The 23,582-nt window shown below is 40.4% G+C and overlaps 1 protein-coding gene across 2 annotated transcripts in view; it reads left to right on the top strand.

The window, feature by feature from the left end:
• Positions 1-236: 236 nt before the first annotated feature.
• The window catches only part of FAM78B (family with sequence similarity 78 member B), a 58,947-nt gene continuing 35,601 nt past the window's right edge, over positions 237-23,582 (top strand). Inside the window, exons 1-2 of one of the 2 annotated variants that reach the window (XM_058177675.1) lie at positions 237-781; positions 6,730-6,807. In XM_058177675.1, the coding sequence (XP_058033658.1) occupies positions 519-781; positions 6,730-6,807 (341 nt within the window). In that variant the 5' untranslated portion in view covers positions 237-518. Of the gene's footprint in view, positions 782-6,729; positions 9,731-23,582 lie in introns of those variants that run through there. The other variant, XM_058177673.1, reaches the window with a different exon arrangement.

Here is a 23,582-nt window from a genome sequence, read left to right as displayed (position 1 = left end):
GCTTCCCGCTAATCCGTTAATGCGCTATTCGTGCAAAACAAGCCACTGCCGTGACGCAAAATAAGACTTAGCAATTCAAGGTGATTTCCTGCCGGCTACGTTTTGGAGACCCCTTTTTTTCGCCTGCCCTTCACGTCATTCTCTCGCCGGCACGTGTCCTCGGACCCACCCTGCTGCTAGGGACTTGGTGGGTGAGCCAGCCCCTTCCCTTCCAGACACGCGCGCGGGCCCGCAATTCCCCTGGCGCTGCCCCAGCCTGCACTGCTCACACAGGAGCTTCGAGGAAGGTGGGAGTGCAATTCGGGGGAGCTGCGCGATCCCGGCCTAGGAACAGGTAGAGTTCTCCGACAGCCAGGCGTGCTTTGCATTGGAGCTTCGCCTCCAGGACTTGATGTGTGCTAGCCTCCGGATGTTGAAATGATCCCGAGTCGGAGGGGTGCTCGGGCGCTGGCTGATCCTGAGGCCGGCCGGATGCGGGGCCCCGGCTGGGGAGGCTAGGGGGCAGGCCTCGCCTGGCTATGGGCTGCTTGCAGAGCGTGGCGTGCAAGGCGCGAGTGCGCAGGGAGAACATCGTGGTATACGACGTGTCGGCATCAATCGAACCGGGAGCCACCGCCATCGAAGAGACATCGCCCATCGTGCTGCGCTACCGAACGCCCTATTTCCGCGCCGCCGCTCGCGTCCTTATGCCGCCTATCCCGCGCCGTCACACCTGGGTGGTGGGTTGGATCCAGGCCTGCAACCACATGGAGTTCTACAACACCTACAGCAACCTGGGCATGTAAGTGGAGCGTGGGGGGGGGGGAGCAGAGCAGCCACGGGAGCGAGCAAAGGGCCACGCCTTCGCTACGGTTGCCAGTCCACCCCTAACGACCAGAATCGTTTAGAGGGTATCGTTTTGTCTCCCTAGTAACCGATTCGCCACCAAAAAGAGGCGGTCCCGCGGGAGAAAGCATGGACTTGGCGATAGCGATGCCCTTTATCTAGACAGATGGTCTCCTCGCAAAGGACATCTGCAGACTCTACCTGTGCCCTCTAGCAAATATGGCTGCTCCCCCCCCCCTTCCAGTTAGAAGGAAGACTCTCCTTTATGTGGCAGACAGCAGACTTCCTTTGGGCACCAGTGCCGTTGGCTGCTTTTTGCCTAGCTAATAGGTGTGGTGGAGGAGACATTCTCCTAGGCATTTTCCTGCCTGCCAATCACAGCTTCAGCCCTCTCTGGGGTTTGTGCATTAAATAGCAGTGCACACTTTCAGTATGCACCATCTTCAGTAAGCATTCATCGCTGCCACTTGTTGAGGGAGTGAATGAAATTATAGAAAGTTGCTCTTTGTATTTTTCCTTACGTTTTGTGTGCCATCGCCAAATTACACAAGGCACAATTGATCCATGAATAAAATCATTCGAACTGTAGAAATGCTACTTCAGTCAAGAGTTCCCTGGGTATTTCAGCTAAATAAAAAGAAATATAGTAGGGAAGATTTATGTAAAAAGTGGATTGGCCCTTTGTTGTTTAGTTATGTTAATATTTTGCTCTCCTCTTTGATGTTTCAACATCTATAGCAACAGGCACATGGCTCCACAGCAGTGCCAATTTAAAGAAGTCAAGCATCATCATGGCACTGGCCTGCATTTCTCCTTTTCTAAAGAATGAATCCTGGACAGAATGCTTTCATTGCCAAAATTACCAATTTATCCTTGAAAGTATGAAAATGTCAATGCACACATTTAATCTGGATTTGATTTTTGTGTATTTAGATTGCTTGGAGTTTTGAGGCAACCGTACAATATTTCCCTGTGCACCCAGAATCTTTTCTGTTCTTGACAATAATAGTTGACATTTCAATACCACTTTATTTCAGAATTTCTTAAGATATCTCTGTAACTGACGTTAGCTTTACCAAGAATTCCTGCCAATGATTCATATGCATCTTAACATCTGTCTAGGAATTCAGTAACATATATTTCTGTCAAAAAACTCATTTAGCCTTGATATTAAGATACATGTAAGGATATTGGAACATGTATATTAATGATATATACATGATAAAATTATTTCAACATTCTCTATAATAATTACCAAACTATCCATTTATGCAAATACTAGAACACATCAGCAGCATAGAAAAATAAAGATTTTTTTTTAATTTCACAAAATATAAAATGAAATTTTCTTTGTCCTTGTGATAGTAAAGACTGAGTTGGTCTGATAGGCCTTGTAGAAGAATTAACCATAGTTTTTCTCAGAAAAAAAGCTTATTTGTTGTTATTTTGAGAATCAATTATCAGGGAAAACTTTGTTCCAAAATATAACCAAGGCTTTTTGTGGCTTTTAAATTTAATATTAAATTGCCTTCTGAATTGACCATCATGCTTCCTTAATGGTATTTTTTTCTTAATGATTTCTCTGCCTGGCCTTCATTGATATCCTATAAAAAACTGTCAAATTTATAAAGCAAATACCAGGGTAATTTTTATTTCATTGTTAGAATTAGATAACTCATTTGTCCCCAGTTTTTCACAATTATTAGTGTTTCTGCTACTTAAAAAGATACAAATATGATGGATAGATACAATTACTTCTCAGTTTTGATCATCGAAGAGAAGGGTTTTTTTGTTGGTAGATGCAAAAACTAACTTCTGGGCATCTTTTAATGTATTTTTACACATTGCTGTGCTTCATCCTGTATGTCCTCATATCTGTGCTAATTCAAAACACCTATGTATTGTATTCCCCAGTTGCCACATGAAATTCCACTTGCACTATTTCTTTTGATTCTTTAGTATTACTGCCTTAAGGCATTTTCACAGAGTTAACAATTTCATCCCCAAACCATCAGAAACATTTTTGAACTGCTAATGAGTATTCTTTCTCTTACAATCCTCATTTTATATATTAACCTACCAGAACTTCCGCCCTCCACACTCTTCCCTTACCCATATCTTTGTTTTTCTGGTGAGGAAAAAGAAAAAGTAGATATCTGCTCAATAGTGAAATAATGACAGGTATCTGGCATCATGTTTTCAGCAGCAGGAAAGCTTGGGGCAGAAGATCTTACAAATGGGAAGTAACCTACCTCAAGACTCAGGAGTTAATATCATGAAGTGCTTCCACAGCATTCCTCCTGATCCACAGCTAAGATAGAAGCTGGTCAGTTGTGCAACAGAAGCTTAACAACATTGTGGTATACAGAGGGGCATGTGGAGGGATTCTTAAAGGACATGCTTGTCTTAGGTTTGATGTGCTGTTTCATTTGTTATAGAGGTGGGACTGAATCCCCTGTCTAACTTGATTGCTGGATTGCTGCCATTTTCAGATAAAAAAGACATCTAAACCCTCAAAAAGGCATATTCCAATTTTAAAGTCCCACCATCTCCCAGAGCTGCAATTTAGATCACAAATTAAGAAACACTCTCTTGTTTCCTAAGGTTTTTTTTTTTTTGTTATCTTTTAACCAGGCATTGACGCTGCTAAGACTACAAGATATATTGTTGGTCTGGAGCAGAAAGCTCAAATCACTATATTCCCTCCACATCTTCATAATCTCTGAACCACCAACAAAGAGAAGTGATAGAGGAGACTGGCAAGGCACAGATGGATATGCATAGTTTCTTGAGATTAGAGGTCCCTTTTCCAAAGAAATCTAATACATTGAGGCTGGACTTGGGCAGAATAGCAACTTAAGTCCCAGAGTTTCTCAGGGTGGTTCTTTGCTAGGGTTGTTTAAGACCATAAGCGGAGGACAGGACAGAAAACAACAAGAAGTTGTGGAGGAACTGAAGCGGTGGCAGAGATGATAGACATTCTGGCTGACAGGCATTGCTTCTGCTCATTCCAAGTTGTTGCTGCAAAAAATATTCTGTAGGTGCTGCAGTTTATTACCATTTTTTGTCATCTGAACCCATGATTTACTCCCTGTTCAAATTTAAGCCCCATCAGGTTCATATGTTACTTGATGTAATCTGTTATGGTTGTTTACTTAATTCATAGTCTTATTCTGTTTGAATAGAACTTGAGGGAAGCTGGCTATGAATATAAAGCAAACCAGCTTATGAGAGTGCTCAGCTTCATAGGCATGATCTGATGATGTCATAACTGAAAATACACATAAAATCAATAGAAAACTTAGTATCTGTGAGACTTTAGTAACTAGACTAGAAAGCAATCAACCTGACCTTGCAGCCTGAACTTTCATAACTTTTTAAATAAACTTATTCAAGAAGTAAGATGGGAAGCATCAGAGACTATGCTTGGCACAAATATCTTGGTTACTCAAAATTTGTGTGGATGTGCTTATTGTAATAAGTTCTGGCAATCAGAAGAGTAGTAGAACAGCCCATAGTAGATAGTTGACACAGGCTTGTACACAAGGTATCAAAGGGTTTAAAGGGGTGCAAGAGTGGTATCGCAACACCAGTCCCCATCTGTCAGGGAGATTGAAAGTTTCAAGGAAGGAGACATCCATTATCTTCTTTTCCAACTTCTTAGTTGGAAGGCTTTAGATTTTGTAACCTGCTGTTTGCTTCATGCACTGATGAGATGATACTAATTCCCTTTTACTATCATAGCTCTCTTCCTGCAATGACAAGGAAAGCTGAGGAAAAAAGAATCAATAAGTTGCTTATTTATTCATTAGAAATACTGGAGAGAAAGTATGTGAGTGGATTATATGACATTATATACATACATACATACATATATATATGTGTGTGTGTGTATATGTATGTATGTATATATGTATATGTGTGTGTGTATATATATATATATATATATATGTAAAATATTACATGAGTGAACATATTTAAATAAACTAGTAAATGCCCATAGTAAACAGTTTGTGACTATATGTATGTTGACATCAATAAAGTTATAAAGTCCTGAAAGAAAAAACAAAATAGTGATTCAGTGTAAATAAATCATAAGATGAAGTATATTAGAGCGATATATACATGCTGATGAGCTCTGAGACGGCAGTGTTTGCTTTTTATGTATAATTTTTATTAAAGAAATTTTAAAAGAATAAAAATACAAATTTTGAAAAAGAAAAGTAAAGAAAACAAAGAAAGGTAATAAGTAGGTGAAAAAAGTACAAAGAAAGAGAGAAGAGAAAGAAAATAGTTATGAAGATCTGGCTACCAGCAGTTATAAGTACATTTATATTGTATCCTTGCTCTGTAAAGTTACAACATAATTTCCCTTTCTGATCATCAAATCCATAAATCACAACTTCATTTTCTTTTCTTTTTTTCAGCAAAAAGTCCATGAGGGTTTTTCAGTCGCTAATATAGTTACTGTCCTTTCTCTAATCAAACAAATCAAGTTTGCAATCTCTGCTAATTCTGTCATCTTCACCAACCATTCCTCCATTGTGGATATTTCAGTCTTTCCATTTTTGTTCACACAATGTTGCAGCAGATTTTTCATAACTCTTTTCTAATTCTCTAGCCATTAGTCACAGGAAAAGGTCTGGTTTGAGAAAACAGAGATTGACTTTAAAAAGATCTTAAGAGTAGTTTGATAAAAATATAAATAGCTGTGCAGTAACTATGAAAGTGCATGGTGGAGATGATTAGAAAAGGTATAATAGGAAAAGAAAAGTCATCAAAATGCCCATGATATGGTATGCAGAGCTGGCAAAGATACAGAAAGAAGTAGTCAAAGCTATTATGGGATATTTAAGAAAAATATATATGTTTAGGAACAACAGAATAATCGAATTGGAGGGGACCTTGGAGGTCCTCTAGGGCAACCCCCTGCTCAAACAGGAAAACCTATACCATTTCAGACAAATGGCTCTCCAATCTCTTCTTAAAAAACCCCAAAGATGGAACACTCACAACTTCTGAAGCTAAACTAATGGACTGATTAATTGTTCTCACTGTCAGGAAATTTCTTCTTATTTCTAGCTTGGTTCTCTCCTTGATCAGTTTCCATCCATTGCTTGTCCTGCCTTCAGATGCTTTGGAAAATAGATTGACCCCCCTGTTCTTTGTAGCAGCACCTCAAATATTGGAACACTGCTACCATGTCACCCCAGTCCTTCTTTTCACTAGATGAGACATACCCAGCTCCTGCAACCGCTCTTCATATGTTTTAGCCTCCAGTCCATTACAATAGTATTATAATAGGAATTGAATTGAATTGAATTGAATTTTTATTGGCCAAGTGTGATTGGATACACAAGGAATTTGTCTTGGTGCATATGCTCTCAATGTACATAAAAGAAAAGATACATTCATCAAGAATCAACACTTAATGATAGTCATAGGGTACAAATAAACAATCAGGAAATAGTAATATAATAGTAATATAAATAAAATAGAGGTGTAACAACAGAGATGTATGTTACCTGTAATATCAACACAGTGATAAATTCCTCCCTCGTAATATTAAATCCAGAAATTTCCAATAAAGTAGCATGTTAGAAAATTCAAGAAAAGAAAAGGAATAAATAGTGAGGCTTTGAAAAGCAATTGAATCAATTCACAAATAATTAAGATATTTAGGAATACTAGCTTTGATGGCTATATATTACTTTTAATATGATAAACACTTCAGTGCCTTTGTACTAATTTTTTCTCTACTCACTTTTTTCTTAAAAAATCTAAACAGACTAGCAAGTTGTGACTTTGTTGTGATCATTTTACAAAGCACAGGAATTTACAGTAATTGTTTAGTAATTGTTGCTACATCTTTCTTAGTGTATATTTCTCTTCTGCTCTTTCTAGGTCGAGCTGGGAACTTCCAGACTTGAGAGAAGGACGTGTAAAAGCCATCAGTGACTCTGATGGAGTGAGCTATCCCTGGTATGGGAACACCACAGAAACAGTTACCTTGGTTGGTCCTACCAATAAGGTTTCCAGGTTTTCAGTCAGTATGAATGACAATTTTTATCCTAGTGTGACATGGGCTGTCCCTGTGAGTGATAGCAATGTGCCACTATTGACTAGGATCAAACGGGACCAAAGTTTTACTACATGGTTAGTGGCCATGAATATGACTACTAAGGAAAAAATAATTTTGCAGACTATAAAATGGAGGATGAGAGTAGACATTGAAGTTGATCCCATGCAGCTCTTGGGCAAGCGAGCCCGCCTGGTGGGGAAAACTCAACAGGAGCAGCCTAAGATTTTGGGCAGAATGGAACCCATCCCACCAAATGCACTAGTGAAACCCAATGCCAATGATGCCCAGGTCCTCATGTGGAGGCCTAAGAGAGGTCTGCCTTTGGTAGTGATACCACCAAAATAAAAAATGCATTTAAATGAGGACTTTTGCCACTCTAGAATGGATATCTGAGCCAAAGAAGACCTTTCAGGTTCACCTGCCTTTTGTTACTGCAAGTGTGAAGAGGGCTTCTTCAATATGGTGTTAGATGGCAATGGCCAATTATGTGCCACTGCAGAATAGTTGAATTTCTGGACTTCGGAAGAATAAATGTTATTTTATGCTTTCAGGGGCATTCTCATGGAGAAGAAAGTTTCTATTCTTAATCTTGAAATACAATGAATATGAATATAATTTTCAGTGCCTGTGGCTAATGCTGCTTCCCAACCAATTAAATGTGATTATAAAGACTGTTCTTATGAGATATTTATGGAGTCCTATTATGTTGCTTGATTTCTGCTGGTTTAGGACAGGAAGGGATGACATATTACCACATTATAGCTATGCATTTTAATTGATAATCAGAATGATCAGTGTGCTCATTGGAATGAAGAGGATGTTTACAAAAAGAAAATACTGTCAATTTAATCTCATCAGTATAAAAAAAGCAGTCCTACCCACAAGGAACTATCCAGAGTGCTGAATTTTGAAAATCAGGATCTTCATCTAATCAACTTCTTTCTTGGGCTAATTATTTGGATTAGTGAAATTAAGACTTTTTGCATGTTTTTCAATGTGTTCGAGGAATTGTAACTCTAGGAACTTTGCCATAGAGTTTTACCAAGCTATAGGTGAAATCCAAGGTAAATAACTGGCAACAGCCTAAGTATTTAAGAAATGCTTTTGTTTTCTTATACTACCTCTGTTATTTATAGAGACTTAATGGATATCTACTCATAGCATGTTTTTTCAATTTTTGGGGGGAGAGAGGGGGAAATAATTAATTACATTTGGGATGGAAGGTGTTCAGATGTTCAGAAAGTTAGGTGCAATCCAGGTCACTATCAGCATTGTAAAACAAAATGATCTGAACTGTTACTAAATATGGATAAAAAGGGAGACTTTGAAAATTCAGTTTGTGTCACTTTTCTGCTGGGCTGTGACATCTTTGCTTATGGGGGAGGGGAGAAGGGCATTCAGAACAGGGGAACAGCTGTGGAACAAAAGCATTACTTTGTAATATAGGCGAAAAAAACCAGATAACATTTTGCAAGAGCAGACATTATTCAAGGGCTACCATTTGAATAATGGGAAACTTCCCAAAATACTTTCCCCCAACTTAAATGTAGCTAGGGGAGGTATTTTATTTTCTTGTGTTTGAGAAGAAATACATAGATTAATACATAGATTTTAGATTAAATAATGAAAAAAAAAGTTAATGGGTATTTTACCTTCTCTTGCATTTTTTTGAGAATTCATTAATTTGTCTCAACTCTATTTAATGTGATGATCATATCTAAACAAGAAAATAAATGTAGTTATGAATTTTAGCTTACAAAATCTTCAAAGATGTGTTTTAGCTTATTTCACTTTCTATATAATTGTTCTGGGAATCTTTGAGAAAGAGAATAACTATAGTTCCAGTTTTGCTTTTTCATCCCATATTAAGAGCCTTAACAGCAAAGATGGTCCTATAGAAAGCTCCAAAATTTAAAGTCCCCCCCCCAAATATTGTGCTTTTACCTTCTATTTAACTTTCATATGTGGGATGTATAGCTAAGAAATAATGGATAAAGTTTTATACAATGAATATCAATTCAGGAATGTTTGAGGAATATATAAGAATGAGCAAATAGTATTGAAAAGTATTTTTCAAGTATATAGGGATTACAGGATATTTCCCAAAGAGAAGCATGGTCTTATGGGTCATTTTATTTTCCATATCTGAGTGTACAGTGCTCTAAATATTGGGCATTTATACATCTATCTATCTATCTATCTATCTATCTATCTATCTATCTATCTATCTATCTATCTATCTATCTATCTATCCATCCATCCATCCATCCATCCATCCATCCATCATCTATCCATCTAGACTGGATATGAAAGATTTAGATTATTCTTCTAAATCTCAGCAGTTTTCTTGACAATTGACTCTCTGTTTGCAATAATTCTATCCTAAATTCTATCTTTTGGGGAGAACACCTTCCAAGTGCATTAGGACTACATTTTGGCTGCCATTCTTAAAACCTTAAATGCAATTCCTTCCTTAGCGCTAGTTTTGTCCTCATTTTGATATTGATCTGCCTCACTATAAAATGCATAGCACAGAATGATCCCATTGTTGCCATGTTTCCCTATAGAATTTTATTACTCCTACATTTACATTTATATGAGTCCTGTTACACTAGCAGAATATAAGAACTCTGAACATCAATAATATACATATTATTCAAGATTTATAAGAAATTACATTAAAGAGTTGTGAAATAACTTCCACAAATTCCTTAAGCATTTGGGAATTTAATATATATTACCTCAGAGACATTCACTCATTCATAGTTCATACATAGATTTTAACATCTTGCTTATTCTGGTCTGCATGATCTTCCTTACACCATTTGTTTTCCTTGTTTCAGGTTGAACAACTTGTGGAAGAGGACAGAAACAAAATAGGAACAAGTAGTTGTCAGGCACAAGCATTTAGGAAGCAAGTCAGTTCAAATGATTAGAGGTTTATTACATGCTAACACTCTCTACAAAGTTCTGCATTCTCTAGAGGCTCACAGAAACAAAAAGGGTTACGTAGGACGTTAGATCCAACTCCCTGATCAGTGTAAATTAAATAATCCTCAGGTGGTGGCAGTCCAGCCTCTGTTGAACACATCAGGTGAGTGGAAAGAAATACATTTGTAAATATTTCATAATACTAATAACTTAAGCCCCTTTTATTTTTTTGTCTTTAATTTAGCAGGCGAAAATTCAAATTGTTTTTAGCAACCCTTACAAATATGGCTTGTTTTGGATTGCATGTTTGATTCTCTATTGCTCTTTTCACCAATTATAAGATTAAATTTTTAAAAGGTAAAGGTTTCCCTTGCACATATGTGCTAGTCATTCCTGACTCTAGGGGGCAGTGCTCATCTCTGTTTCAAAGCCAAAGAGCCAGCGCTGTCCGAAGACGTCTCCGTGGTCATGTGGCCGGCATGACTAAATGCTGAAGGCACATGGAACGCTGTTACCTTCCCACCAAAGGTGGTCCCTATTTTTTTACTTGCATTTTTTATGTGGTTTCGAACTGCTAGGTTGGCAGAAGCTGGGACAAGTAACGGGAGCTCACCCCGTTAAATAGCACTAGGGATTCAAACCACTGAACTGCCGACAAGCTCAGCATCTTAGCCACTGAGCCTCTTTAAGTCTTCTAATTAAAGAACTTCCTATGCATCTAGGCTAGATCCTTTAGATCAGGGGTGTCAAACTCAAGGCCCAGGGGCTGGATGCAGCCTACGGGGTGCTTAGATCTGGCCCACAGGGCTGCCCTGGAAACTGCGAAGGACTGGCCCATGGGGCGGCTCTCCCGAGCTCCGTTTTCACTGGCAGAGGGTTGCAGGAGGCTGTCGCAGCCGAAAATGGAGCTCAGGAGCCAGTTTTTGCTGGCAGAGAGCTCTGGCCACCACAGGTGCCCCACCCAAGTGACGTCGAGCTCTCCATGCTCACTCTGGCCACACCTACTCTGGCCCCCTGAGTTCAAACACAACCCTGATGTGACCCTCAATGAAATTGAGTTTGACTAAAGCAGGGGTACTTTAGATGTTTCATTTTCTCCTTATTTGAAACAGTTATTTATTTGTATCCCACCTTTATTATTTTTACAAGTAATTCAAGGTGGTGAATATATCCCATAATCCTTTTATCTGTTATCCCCACAATAAACCTGTGAGGTGGGTTGAGGTGAGAGAGAGTAGCTCTCCAAAATCACCCAGCTGGCTTTCATGGTTAAGAGGATTTGAAGTCATGGTCTTCCACTTTATAGCCTGGTTTCTTAACCACTAGACCAAACTGATTCTTGTTCCCTTTTATCCCTTTAATTCTTTCAGTTTTCAGAATCATTCATCTTGTTTGAACTCTTTTCCCCCTTCCCTCAAAATGTCCAATTATGACATTTAAGTTATGTCTAACTTTTTTTCTGAAATTTTGATAGCAACTTTCCTAAATTTCAGGAAGTTTACACTAATTTCAGTTTTCTGACTATAACAGCTTTCAAAATCAGACAGTTACCTTCCTCTAACATTACTATTACATCAGCATGTAGTTCTTCCCTATTGATCAAAATTAATCCCAGAAGAGCCAGTCCTTTTGTCCTTTCTTCTAATTTCCCATCTTCTGAGCAATTGAATCATACATTTAATATAAAATGACAAATATATTCCTTTTACCCACATTTCTAACCTTATCTGCCTGCCTAGCAGGATCCTGTAAGTAGAGATCATAGAACTGAAAGATTCATTGTAGTCAATTGCTAACATAGTGCGGACATCCAAATTAGATTGCCAGACAGTATCTGGCCTCTGCCTAAACCCATCTTTATTGAATTTGTTTCCACTTGTTTTCTGAATAATTGGACCCATTCTTTTTTTTAAAGTATTTTTATTATTTTTTTTAAAGAACAAAACTTGACAAACATAAACATAAAACATATATTTCCTTTTTCCAACAGTTTCATAACAGTATTCTTCTATTACTTATATTTTTCCCCTGCCCTTCTTTAACTATACTTGTCTTTATAGTCACTTTATTCCTTATTTCTGTATACTATCATATCTATATATTATTTTACAAACATTTTCCATTCTGTGACATTTTCCCATTCATTCTTATTTACTATTTCTAATCTCCAGCCAGTTATACCATTTGTTCCATGCTGCATAGTATTCTGTATCCTCCTGTTCTTTTATCACCTTCATTAGTTTGTTCATCTCAGCACAGTCCAGAATTTTTCTTATCAGTTCTTCCTCAGTTGGTAAATTATTATTTACCATTATTATTATTATTATTGGACCCATTCTTGAAATGCTCTATTAGAATTTATTTTCTAGTACTAAGTCAGAATTTGCCATCCCTTAAACTCACCACTTTTTGTTCTGCATTCTAGGGTGATAGAGAGTAAGAGTATTTGATGATTGCTGTTAATATCAATTCTGGAAATCATATTTTGATGTAGTTTAACATTGTATTGTAACAATAACATTGTTAGCAGCCACATCACTCTGTTCATTCGTATTCTATAAACTACTATCCCAAGATTGCTCCCACAAGTGCTATTACCAAGTCAAGTTTCACCTATCCTTTATCTCTGCATTTCCTAACATGCCTAGATAGATCAGCCTCCAAGGTCAGCTCAGTTTGATTTGGTCAATGCCCTGCAGAAGAAGATACAAGTTCAAACCTCAACAAGTAATGGTCTGCCCATAGCAAATCTATCGTCTGTGATTCCCATACTACTGCTTCCTAAGACAACTTGCTCCATATGTATGTGCATTGCTTTTTGTAAATGAAGAACTTCACATTTGCCCCAGATATATTTCATTCTATTACTTTCACCCAATTCTCTATCAAAACTATTTTGAATGTGTGTGGGGTTTTTTTACAAGATTGGGCATCCCTTGTATCATCTTTGGATTTGAAAAGTATTTGTTTTGTAATGTTAACTTTAATAAAAATGTGAGAAGTTAGGGCCCAAGAAGGAACTTTGCAGTATTCTGCTCAGTCTCATAGTTTTATAAACCAGACTCCTTATAAACCTTCCTAGAATTTCTTAAGTATTGATTTCAGAGTGACTCAAGTTCTCTTAACTCCTGCCTTTTTCACAATACAATTAACATTGCTCTCCTCCAGTTGTCAGGTTTTTCATACTTTCTCCAGGATTGCTGAAAGATAATATGCATAATGTTTTCGTCAGGTTATCAGAAACTTCCTTCAGAATCTTAAAATTTAATCGTAATCATGGAATTCATTGAAAGAAAATAGAAACGTAGTCAGCAATACCTATAGCTTTTAAAATTTAATTTTGCTTTATTATGCTCTTGTTGAACACCTACTCTTTGGTACAAGAAATGAAAATCAGAGTAGAAGAAGAGATTTTTGTAATTTATTAGCATTTTTCCTCATGACTGACAAACCAATATAATTCTTGATTCTTAATCTGAAGATTTCTTTGTAAACCTCAGCTCATTTTAGCTTTGCTGACACCTCTATTGTTCCAGTCTATCTGTCTATACAATTAGTCCTTGATTTACAACTTTTGATTTAAGAATAGTTTGAAGTTATGAGGGCCTCAGAAAAAGTGGGTTGCCACTTATCCTCAAAGTTACCACCAACCTCCCCTATGGTCATGTGATCACAATTTGGATGCTTGGCCATTAACTCGCATTTGCAAGTTGCAGCATCCTGTAGTCATATGATTGTGATTTGCAACTTTCTGGCTTCTGACAAGTAAAGTCAATGGGGAAGTCAGATTCCTCCAATGACCACATTATTTGCTTAATAACTTTGATAATTTGCTTAATGACAGTGTTAAAAACCATAAATTTGGATCCAGTCACATGATGACTTCTTTAACAACTGCATCATGTGACAACTGAAATTCTGGTCCCAACTGTGGTTGTAAATCAAGGATTAACTGTATTTTCTTGATGTCTAAACCCAGTAACTTTTTTTCATATTGTTAGAAAGTGAGGTGTGTTTTTTTTGTTTGTTTTTTGGTAGCTACACTGAGTCAAGATTGACTCAGCCTTCCATCTTTCCATGGTTGTAAAATGAGAACCAGATTGTTGGGAACATCATTCTGACTCTGTAAACCACTTAGAGAGGGCTGTAAAGCACTGTGAAGAGGTATATGAGTCTAAGTGCTATTGCAATTTTAGTGGTTTCCAAATATCTTGTGCTTCATTTCCCATTAATTTCCTCAGCTGTGGGAACCTGCTCATAATTACATGTTTATTCATATGTACTTTCTTGAAATTCAAGATGCATGTTTGACCACACTCAACTTTAGTTTCCTTATAATTTAGTTTCCCTTCATTTACTCCTGCTTTTTCTACTTTGTCACTTAAAGCTTCTGTACTGATTAATGTTGCATAGCAATAGGGCCAGGTTATTTGCTGGATCACTTTTCTCCCATTGTTTTCACTCTTGCCACCAGATCTAGAGAGGGCATACTGTAGGCCCCCTCTATTAAATTGTCAATTGCTTGGAGCCATGAATTATGTCTTTTCTATGTAATTGCCTGCCTTGTGGAACATCATTCTCTTGAAAATCTGGATATCACCAACTCTGTTATCCTTTTTAAAGCTCTGAACACCTGGCAGTTGGGTTACGTTGGTCCTGTCTTTTTTGCATGTTTATAATTGGAAAGTGTTATTTTCCTAGGACAGTGAGGATGTTCCTGGCAAAACAACTTCCTTTGTCTCAGATTTTATGTCAGGATAATTAAAGTTTGCAACAACTTCATTCCTTTTTGAAACTTTTAAACTTACTTTTGGAAGGCATTTCTCTTTGGTTGGGTGGGCAATAAATGAACACCAAAAATAGAATTGCTTTTATTTGTATTTCCATTTATTTTAACAGTTCTGTTAAATTAATTCACTTGGTTTTCTGTGCATGCCTCAATATTTTTAACATACAGTGCAATCCTCTTTCTCTTTTCTATTACTTCTAATCCTTTTGAATAAAATGTTGCAAACCTAGATGTCATCCCACCAGACTATAAAGTATCTCTTTTTCTATCAGAAGGCTGAAAATCTATTTCTTCTGTCTGGCTGTAAAACCTGTTTCTCACTTCTGGCAATGCAGAATAACTTCTGCTTTGCTTATTGTTGTCATTCCTGTCCATTGATCTTGATTGTCTTGTTATAGTAAATTGCATCTTCCATCAGCCATTACAATTTCCTTTGTTGAATTAGTAAATCTTTCTCATCAGTTGAGTTGTGTTTATTAGCTGCTCCGATCCTTTAACTTTTTTTTCCCCAAGAGGTTTTTCTGGAACCTTGACATCCTATACAGATAGTCCTTGACTTACAACCATTTGTTTAGTGACTATTTCAAGTTACAACAGCATTGCAAGAAGTGACTTGTGACCAGTTTTCATACTTACAACCATTGCAGCATTCCCATGGTCATTGATCCAAATATATGCAACCAGCATGTATTTATGAGAGTTGTACTATCCAGGGGCCATGTGGAACACCATTAATAACCTTCCCAGTTGACTTCCAACAAAGTCAAAGGGGGTAGCCAGATTTGCTTAACAATTGCACAGTTCACTTAACAATTGCAGTGATTTATTTAAACAACTGTGCCAAAAAAGGGGGCACAAGTCACTTAACACCTGTCTTGCTTGGCAATGGAAATTTGGTGCTCAATTTATGGCCATAAATAGAATACTATAAGATGTCTCCCTTGGATGACTTGTGCAGTAGCATAGACTACCTGTAAACTCTGTATTCAGCAGAGATGTGCCAAAGGAGATCTCCTTTGAGAAATAATCACTCAGGAAGGAAATAGTCACTCAGTTCTCCCAACAGGCATGAGCTCACTCTTTACAATTGATTATACTGTCCATCCAATTACAACTTACCTGAATCTTTCCTTCTTTTCCACAACATTACTTTTGTTCAGTACAGTACCAAATCCCTGCTCTCTTTTTGTCATCCTAATTTTAGTTTTAGCCAAATGAGCTGAAGTTTCAAGTGACCATATCCTCAGAAAAATATATTGCACTAGGGTACAGAATAAAAATCCATAATTTTATTCCATATGTGGAATTGGGTTTAAAGTTCTTCCAAAGCTTGATTCCCTTTTGCACGTGCCTATCACATCTATGCCTCTACAGCACAAGTTCTAGCCTCCAGCAGAAAAGTTGTTTGTTGTTTTCTTTCCAAATATTTCCCTTGTAGGAGAAAAATAAGTAAATGGTTTCTGAGCACCTCTGGAGTTTGACTTTCAAATTAGAACCTATATCCATCATGTTCAGTGGCATTCTAGTGGGAGAATCATTCACATTTCTGTTCTCTGTGTACTATATTAACATAGAAAAGCAGCCCTGCTGAGCCATAATTTGTGTAATTTCATATCCAATTCTGTATTTGTTTTATATCAGAGAAATAAGCACTCATTGTGCTCTGGATTGTAACATTAATCGATTTAAATAGGTTGTGTTTATTCTATTTATTTTTTTACATTTAATCTTTTTCATTTGCACTGAGCTAGTTTCTTTATATAATGTATGGTGGATATTTGTACTGAATAAAGCAATTATGGGGAGGGAGTGCTTTCCACATGCTTTATTTACTTTAAGTGTCCACCTTGTATATTCTCTCTTTGAGATATGGTTTAAGAGTAGAAAAGAACTTCTGCTAAAGAGAAAAAGTGGGGAAAAAATCAACACTTTTTTCACAGAATTTATTGACACTTTATTTTGATCTTTTTTCTTTGTGGCATTTTTCTTTTGGCAATTATTGTCAGATACATTAATGGGTACAGAGACCCTTGCAAGTCACTCTGGAGAGAAAAATAGGCAATCTGCTATTTGGGAAGACAGGGAAGAAATTATGAGAACTGTTTTTGTAGAGTGCCTTAAAACAGAAACTAACCTGGAATAGGGGAAATTTTGTCTTTATCTCTGGCTTTTACAAAATATTGCATTCCAATTCTCTGGGTTTAAAAATATCCAAAAAACATTAAATACATTTCCAAAACAAAAGACCATTTCCTTTGTTTGAGAAAATGGGATAGTTTTAATGCATCTCCTTTGATGAACCTCTGACATATTTTAAACAGGATGAACTAGGAAAGACCAAAGGTTTGGTGCATTAACGTCTTTATATACATAATAAAAGATGAAGATAAATGTACAATACCAATATAGATTCTTCTTCAATGTAGTAGCAGTTACAAGCAAAACACAAGCAGCAGTACAGCAGACATGCAAGTCCAGACTGATTTCAGTTTTGTTTCTCAGCACAGCACAGAGTTGAGCCACACCCAGCCTCCAAACTGTTTCAGCTCCAATTGGCTGACTTAGTTGTTATGCCTATTCATTGACTGACCTTGTTACCATATCTCTGCCAGTTCATGAATAATCTGACACAGTCTAAGTTTAAACTTGAGAAACTTTCTATCTGTAAATTTTTTTTAAAGGCAGACAATCAAGTTTTTACAAAACAGCAATATTTGGGTGGAATGAGGAGAGATTGTTAAGGAGGTGGCACAACATGTGATATAATATCAATATTTCTTTATTCTTTTTAAATTCTAGATAAGCATCCTTACAGAATTCTATCCCACGCTTTCTCCTTTTCCCCTTTTTCTCTCCTGGCTTCCCATTATATTTTCTTAATTAGATCTTAACTAAATGACTGACATGGATAATAAAAAGGGATTATATGATTCAGTAACATTTTGTGCAGGATAATGTGGTAAAAGAGAAATGCCAGATCCCTAATGTGATACTGCCATTCAAATGGAGGGAGGAGGGAACATGAGGATAAGCTGTATTTTTATAATCTTTTTCCTGGTGTCTAAGCATCCTGCGGTATTCTCACCTTCTTTGGAATGTAATGAGGGAAGGCCATGTGGATTGTTTCAGTTTGATTAAAGCGGAAGAAGAACCTGGAAACAGCTCCTTATCTGTTTTTCAAGATGTCCATTACAATAAATATCTACATCTGTGGATTGCTAAATCCACATTTGGACAGGAGGGAGGGATTCTAAAGCCCTATTTCTAACTGTGTAGTTTGGGAGGGAATTTAGAGTCTCATTCACCTGTTCTGCAATCACTTCATCTCAATAAAAGGTTCCTTTTGAAATACTATGTTTCAAGAGTCTGTACTTTCATGGAAAAGGAGGAGAGGTAGATCCTTATAGAAGGCAGACTCTGCAAAGTAGGTCAACCTGGAGAAGCACACTTCGCTCTACCTGTTCTGACCTAGGCTCCCTTAACAAGCAGGAAGCAGGAATTACTGACAAAACCTCTTTTATTACACTACTGTGAATTACATTCATTCACAGTCAGCAAAGTTTGTTCCAACAGTTTTTCAAAGGAATATTTCTCAACACACCTTATCTCATTTGGCAAGCTGCCACGTAAATTGTTTCCAACTGCAATACAAGGCAAAACTTAGAACAGAATCTCTCAGACTCACGGAATAAATGAATTGTTTCCTGCAAAAGCCCACTCTCTGTTTGCTCCTCTTTTATTTCCTATGGGAGGGGCCAATTATCTCCAAGGTGTAACCTTACTCCTGAGTCAACCCTGCTTTCTGAGTTGTTCTTGTCTTCTGGCAGCTCTGCGCATGCGCGCACTGGGAATGGGCTCCAGCTGTTCCTCTGCCTCGCTGCTATCTATCTCCCTCTCTGCCTCTGATGCAGAGCCCTTGTCCGAGCTTTCCCCAGCCCCCAGGATTGGCCCAGATTTCTCCCCAACCTTCTCGCTGTCTGACTCTGCTGCCAGCTCTGCTGGCTGCTGGCAGGCCACAACACTACTGTGGGGATCTTGCAATAATATCCGAGCAAAGCAGCGAAAGAGGACAAATCAAATGCTATACAGATATCTCCACCATTGCTTAACCTGAAGCATACTACTCATACTCAGTCTTGGAGTTGGGGATATCCCAAGAGGACTCCAAGAAACTGTGCTGGTCACTTGGAATTTGGAGGAATTGGAAGAGACAGCTGGGACAGGAGGACTCGAGGAGTCACTGTTGTGACCAAGGCCCAAGTAGTGATTACTAAACATAATTCAGTCCTCAACAAACTTACTTTATTAAAACAGCTGAGAATTCATTCTCAGCTTAGTCCAAAACAAAATTCTTAATAACCAGTCCGTCGGCCTTATCACCAACCTTTGAGGTCTTTAGCAATGTGCATAATACATAATGCCTGATAAAGCCTAAGCTCGCAAGTCAGTCCATCTGATTTAATTCCTACATACAAGCTTCCACATTTCTTTTATGATTCTGTAAGGTCTAATATTAATATGTTTAAGCTCGTAAATGCCAAACAAGAAACTTAAACAGAGGCTTGAGTAAAATAGCATTTCATCTTGATCAAGCTTAAATGGTTAGCTGTTCCAGATACATGCAGGGAAGAACTACAAACCTGAGACAAAGCAATGTCCTCTCTTATACCAAAAAAGGTCTTTATTTATTTATTTATTTATTATTTATATTTTTATACTGCCCTTCTCCGAAGACTCAGGGCGGTGTACAGCCAGAATAAAACAGTAACACAACAATTAAAACAGCAAAATCACTAAAAATCTAATTCAATTTGGCTAAAAAGTTAAAAATAATAAAATAAAAATTATTAAAACCCTATAAAACCCCATTAAAATTCCCATTAGGCCAGCCCTGCTTGAGGAAATAAGAAAGTCTTGAGCTCGCGCTTAAAGGTCCGGAGGTCAGGGAGTATGCGTTGCCCCACAGGTAGTTCATTCCACAGGGCAGGTGCCCCCACCGAGAATGCTCTTCTCCTGGGAGCCGCCAGCCGGCATTGTTTAGCTGACGGCACCCTAAGGAGGCCCTCCCTGTGAGAGCGCATAGGTCGATGGGAGGCTATTGGTGGCAGTAGGCGGTCCCGTAACTATCCCGGTCCCAAGCCATGGAGCGCTTTAAAGGTGATAACCAACACCTTGAACTGCACCCGGAAGACCACCGGCAACCAGTGCAGCCTGCGCAGGAGAGGTGTTATATGGGAGCTACGAGATTTATTTATTTATTTATTTATTTATTTAAATTTTTATACCGCCCTTCTCCCGAAGGACTCAGGGCGGTGTACAGCCAAAAATAAAAAACAGCAAATATACAAAGTTAAAATATCAATTTAAAATACCTATTCCATAATGGCTGAATTAAAACCGTCAGATTGACCTAACCTAAAATACCCCATATAAAATTACAAAGGATTAAAACTTTAAAATTTAGAATTTAAAAAATCAGTCCAATCCCGCTTGAATAAATAAGTGAGTTTTTAATTCCCGGCGAAAGGTCCGAAGGTCAGATATTTGGCACAAACTGGGGGGAAGGTCGTTCCAGAGCGTAGGTGCAGGGAGAGATGCTCCCTCTATCCCCCGCGCAGCCGCATTCTGTACCAGTTGGAGCTTGCGGGTGCTTTTCAAGGGGAGCCCCATGTAGAGAGCATTGCAGTAATCCAGGCGGGAGGTAACGAGGGCATGAGTGACCGTGCATAAAGAATCCCGGTCCAGGAAGGGACGCAACTGGCGAATCAAGCGTACCTGATAAAAAGCTCCCCTGGCGACGGCCGTCAAATGTTCTTCTAAAGACAGCGTACATCAAGGAGAACATCTAAGTTGCGAACCAACTCCCTGGGGGCCAACGACTCACCCCCCACAGTCAGCGATGGAACCAGCTGACTGTGCCGGGACGCCGGTATCCACAGCCACTCTGTCTTGGATGGGTTGAGTCGAAGCCTGTTCGTCCCCATCCAGACCCGAACGGCCTCCAAGCATCAGGACATCACATTGATGGCTTCGTTGGGGTGGTTCGGGGTGGAAATGTACAGCTGAGTATCATCAGCGTATAGTTGACAACTCACCCCAAAACCACGGATGATCTCCCCCAGCGGCTTCATATAGATGTTGAACAGGAGAGGTGAGAGGATCGACCCCTGTGGCACCCCACAAGTGAGGTGCCATGCAGCCGACCTCTGCCCTCCTGCCAACACCGTCTGCGAGCGGTCAGAGAGGTAGGAGGAGAACCACCAAAAAATGGTGCCCCCCACTCCCAAACCTCCCAACCGCCGCAGCAGGATACCATGGTCAATGGTATCGAAAGCCGCTGACAGGTCTAATAGAACCAGGACAGAGAAACAACCCCTCTCCCGCGCCCTCCAGAGATCATCTACCAATGCGACCAAAGCCATCTCCGTGCTGTACCCAGGCCGGAAGCCGGACTGGTACGGGTCTAGATAGACAGTTTCCTCCAGGTACCGGGAAGCTGCCATGCCACCACACTCTCAACAACCTTTGCAATAAAACGAAGGTTGGAGACCGGACGATAATTAGCCAATGCTGCTGGGTCCAGGGAAGGCTTCTTAAGGAGGGGTCTCACCACCGCCTCTTTCAAGGCAGGTGGGAAGACACCCTCCACCAAAGAAGCCCCACACCCCAGGAGCCAGCCTCGTGTAACCTCCTGCGTGGCCAGTACCAGCCAGGAGGGACACAGGTCCAATAAACATGTGGTCGCATTCAGCCTCGCCAGTATCCTGTCCATGTCCTCGGGAGTCACAGAGTCGAACTCCCCCCAAGTAATATTCTCAAGAGCTACCTCCGTCATCCCACCTGAATCCATCCAATCAGCGTCCAGCCTGTCCTGGATCTGAGCAATTTTATCATGCAAATACAATCCAAACTCCTCAGCACGTCCCTGCAAGGGGTCCTCCCGAGCTCCCTGAAAAAGAAGGGAGCGGGTCACCCTAAACAAGACAGCTGGGCGGTTATCTGCCGATGTGATAAGAGCGGAAAAGTATTCCCGCTTTGCCGCCCCTATCGCCACTAGATAGGTCTGAACATGCGATCGTACTAGTGTTTGATCAGATTCAGAACGGCTGGCCTTCCAAACGCTCTCCAGGCATCTTTTCCGGCGCTTCATCTCTCTCAGCTCCTCAGAAAACCAAGGAGCTGTTCGAGAACAGCGGTGGGTCAGAGGCCGCAAAGGCACAACGCAGTCCAAAGTTCCCGCCGCCACCCTTTTCCAGGCAGCGACCAGTTCTTCGGCCAAGCCGCGGGCTAGATCCTCAGGAATCGGCCCAAGCTCCGTCAGGAACTCTCCGGGTCCATCAGGCGCCTGGGACGGAACCATCGCACTGTCTCCATCTCCCTGCAGCATGGGTTTGTGGTTCGAAAGTCCAGGCGGAGGAGAGAATGATCCCACCATGACAGGGGTGTGATAACTAAATCCCCCAATTCCAGATCATTCAGCCACTGTCCCGACACAAAAATCAAGTGCAGCATGTGCCCCCCATTGTGCCTAGGACCATTCACTAACTGGGTCAGGTCCAAGGCTGTCATGGAAGCCATGAACTCCCGAGCCGTCGACGATGCTTCGCCTACCGACGGCAAGTTGAAATCCCCCATGACCATAAGCCTAGGGGTATCAACTGCCATCTCAGCTATCACATCGAGCAGCTCAGGCAGGGCTGCCGCCATGTGGCAGGGAGCCAGGTACGTGATAAGCAAGCCCACCTGCAACCCCTGGCCCCACCGCACAAAGAGAGACTCACAACCGGCTATCTGCGGGACAGTGACCTCCCTCGCCTCCAGACTCTCGTTAATAATAACCGCTACCCCCCCACCCCTGCCTTGAGCCCTCGGCTGATGAAATGCTTGGAAACCCGGTGGGCATATTTCAACGAGGGGAACCCCCCCTTCTGTGCCCAACCAGGTCTCCATAATGCCCATCAGGCCCGCACCCCCCTCTTGAATCAGATCTAAAATGAGGGGGACTTTATTCTTCACGGACCTGGCATTGCATAGCATCAGCCGGAGGTCAAGACTCTGAGGATTCCAGCCATCCGGGGAACGGGAAAAGACAGAGGGACCGGAGCGCGCAATCGCTTGTAAACAGTGAGGGCGCGCTCCCCGAACATGATATGGACCCCCGCTTCTGCCATATCTGCCCCTCCCATAAACCGTGCCGATTAAATAGCCCCCCTAGGCTTGGGCACTAGCCTCCTCCCCAATACAACCTCCGGACCTACCTTTATATCGCGAGCTCTTGCAAGGTCTGGCCCCCTCCCCGATGGGTCTCCCCCGCAACCCATCCTAACCCTCCCTCCCCTTAAAAACCCTTTTAAAGACTTAATTAAAAAGCTCCTAAGGTTTCATTTCGCCACATGCCACCTCTCGGGATTCCAAAATCCGTCATCAAGGTAGGCCCTCAATAGAGTAGAGGGCCACATCTGCGAGAGAGGGGCATCTCGCAGACCCAAGAGTTGTGCAGGTAAGTACATAATGTCTTGGAGGTAACGGAAAGTCCAGTCCCAGCCAGTCCAGATGGAAATAACCTCAACCGGGGGCAAACATAGATGATAAAAAGAGATCTAAAGATGGAAATGACCTAAAATGGTCTAAAATGGTTGCCTCTTCAGCTGCCATTGCCAGCATCCAATGACCCCAGAATACGGGGGGACGGGGAAACCCCGCCGCCAGGGATGGAAATCACGGCCTCAGCTACCGCAGGGTTCATTGGGGGGCTCCATGGTATCAAGACGTCACCGACGACCCCCACCGCCACCGCCAAACTGCTGCCGCCAGTGTTGCCATCGCCAGGCCACAACATCACCCAGGACATACACCACATCATGGACATACCCATGGGCCACAACATCACCCAGGCCTCACTCCCACCACCAGCCTCACTCAACACTCCTCCGCGCCGGCCAGCTAGTCCAAGGG

The sequence above is a fragment of the Ahaetulla prasina genome, chromosome 3 (assembly GCF_028640845.1).
Source record: "Ahaetulla prasina isolate Xishuangbanna chromosome 3, ASM2864084v1, whole genome shotgun sequence".
Taxonomy (NCBI): domain Eukaryota; kingdom Metazoa; phylum Chordata; class Lepidosauria; order Squamata; family Colubridae; genus Ahaetulla; species Ahaetulla prasina.
Note: the sequence above shows the minus strand (reverse complement) of the source record. Positions and strands in the feature narration are given on the sequence as shown.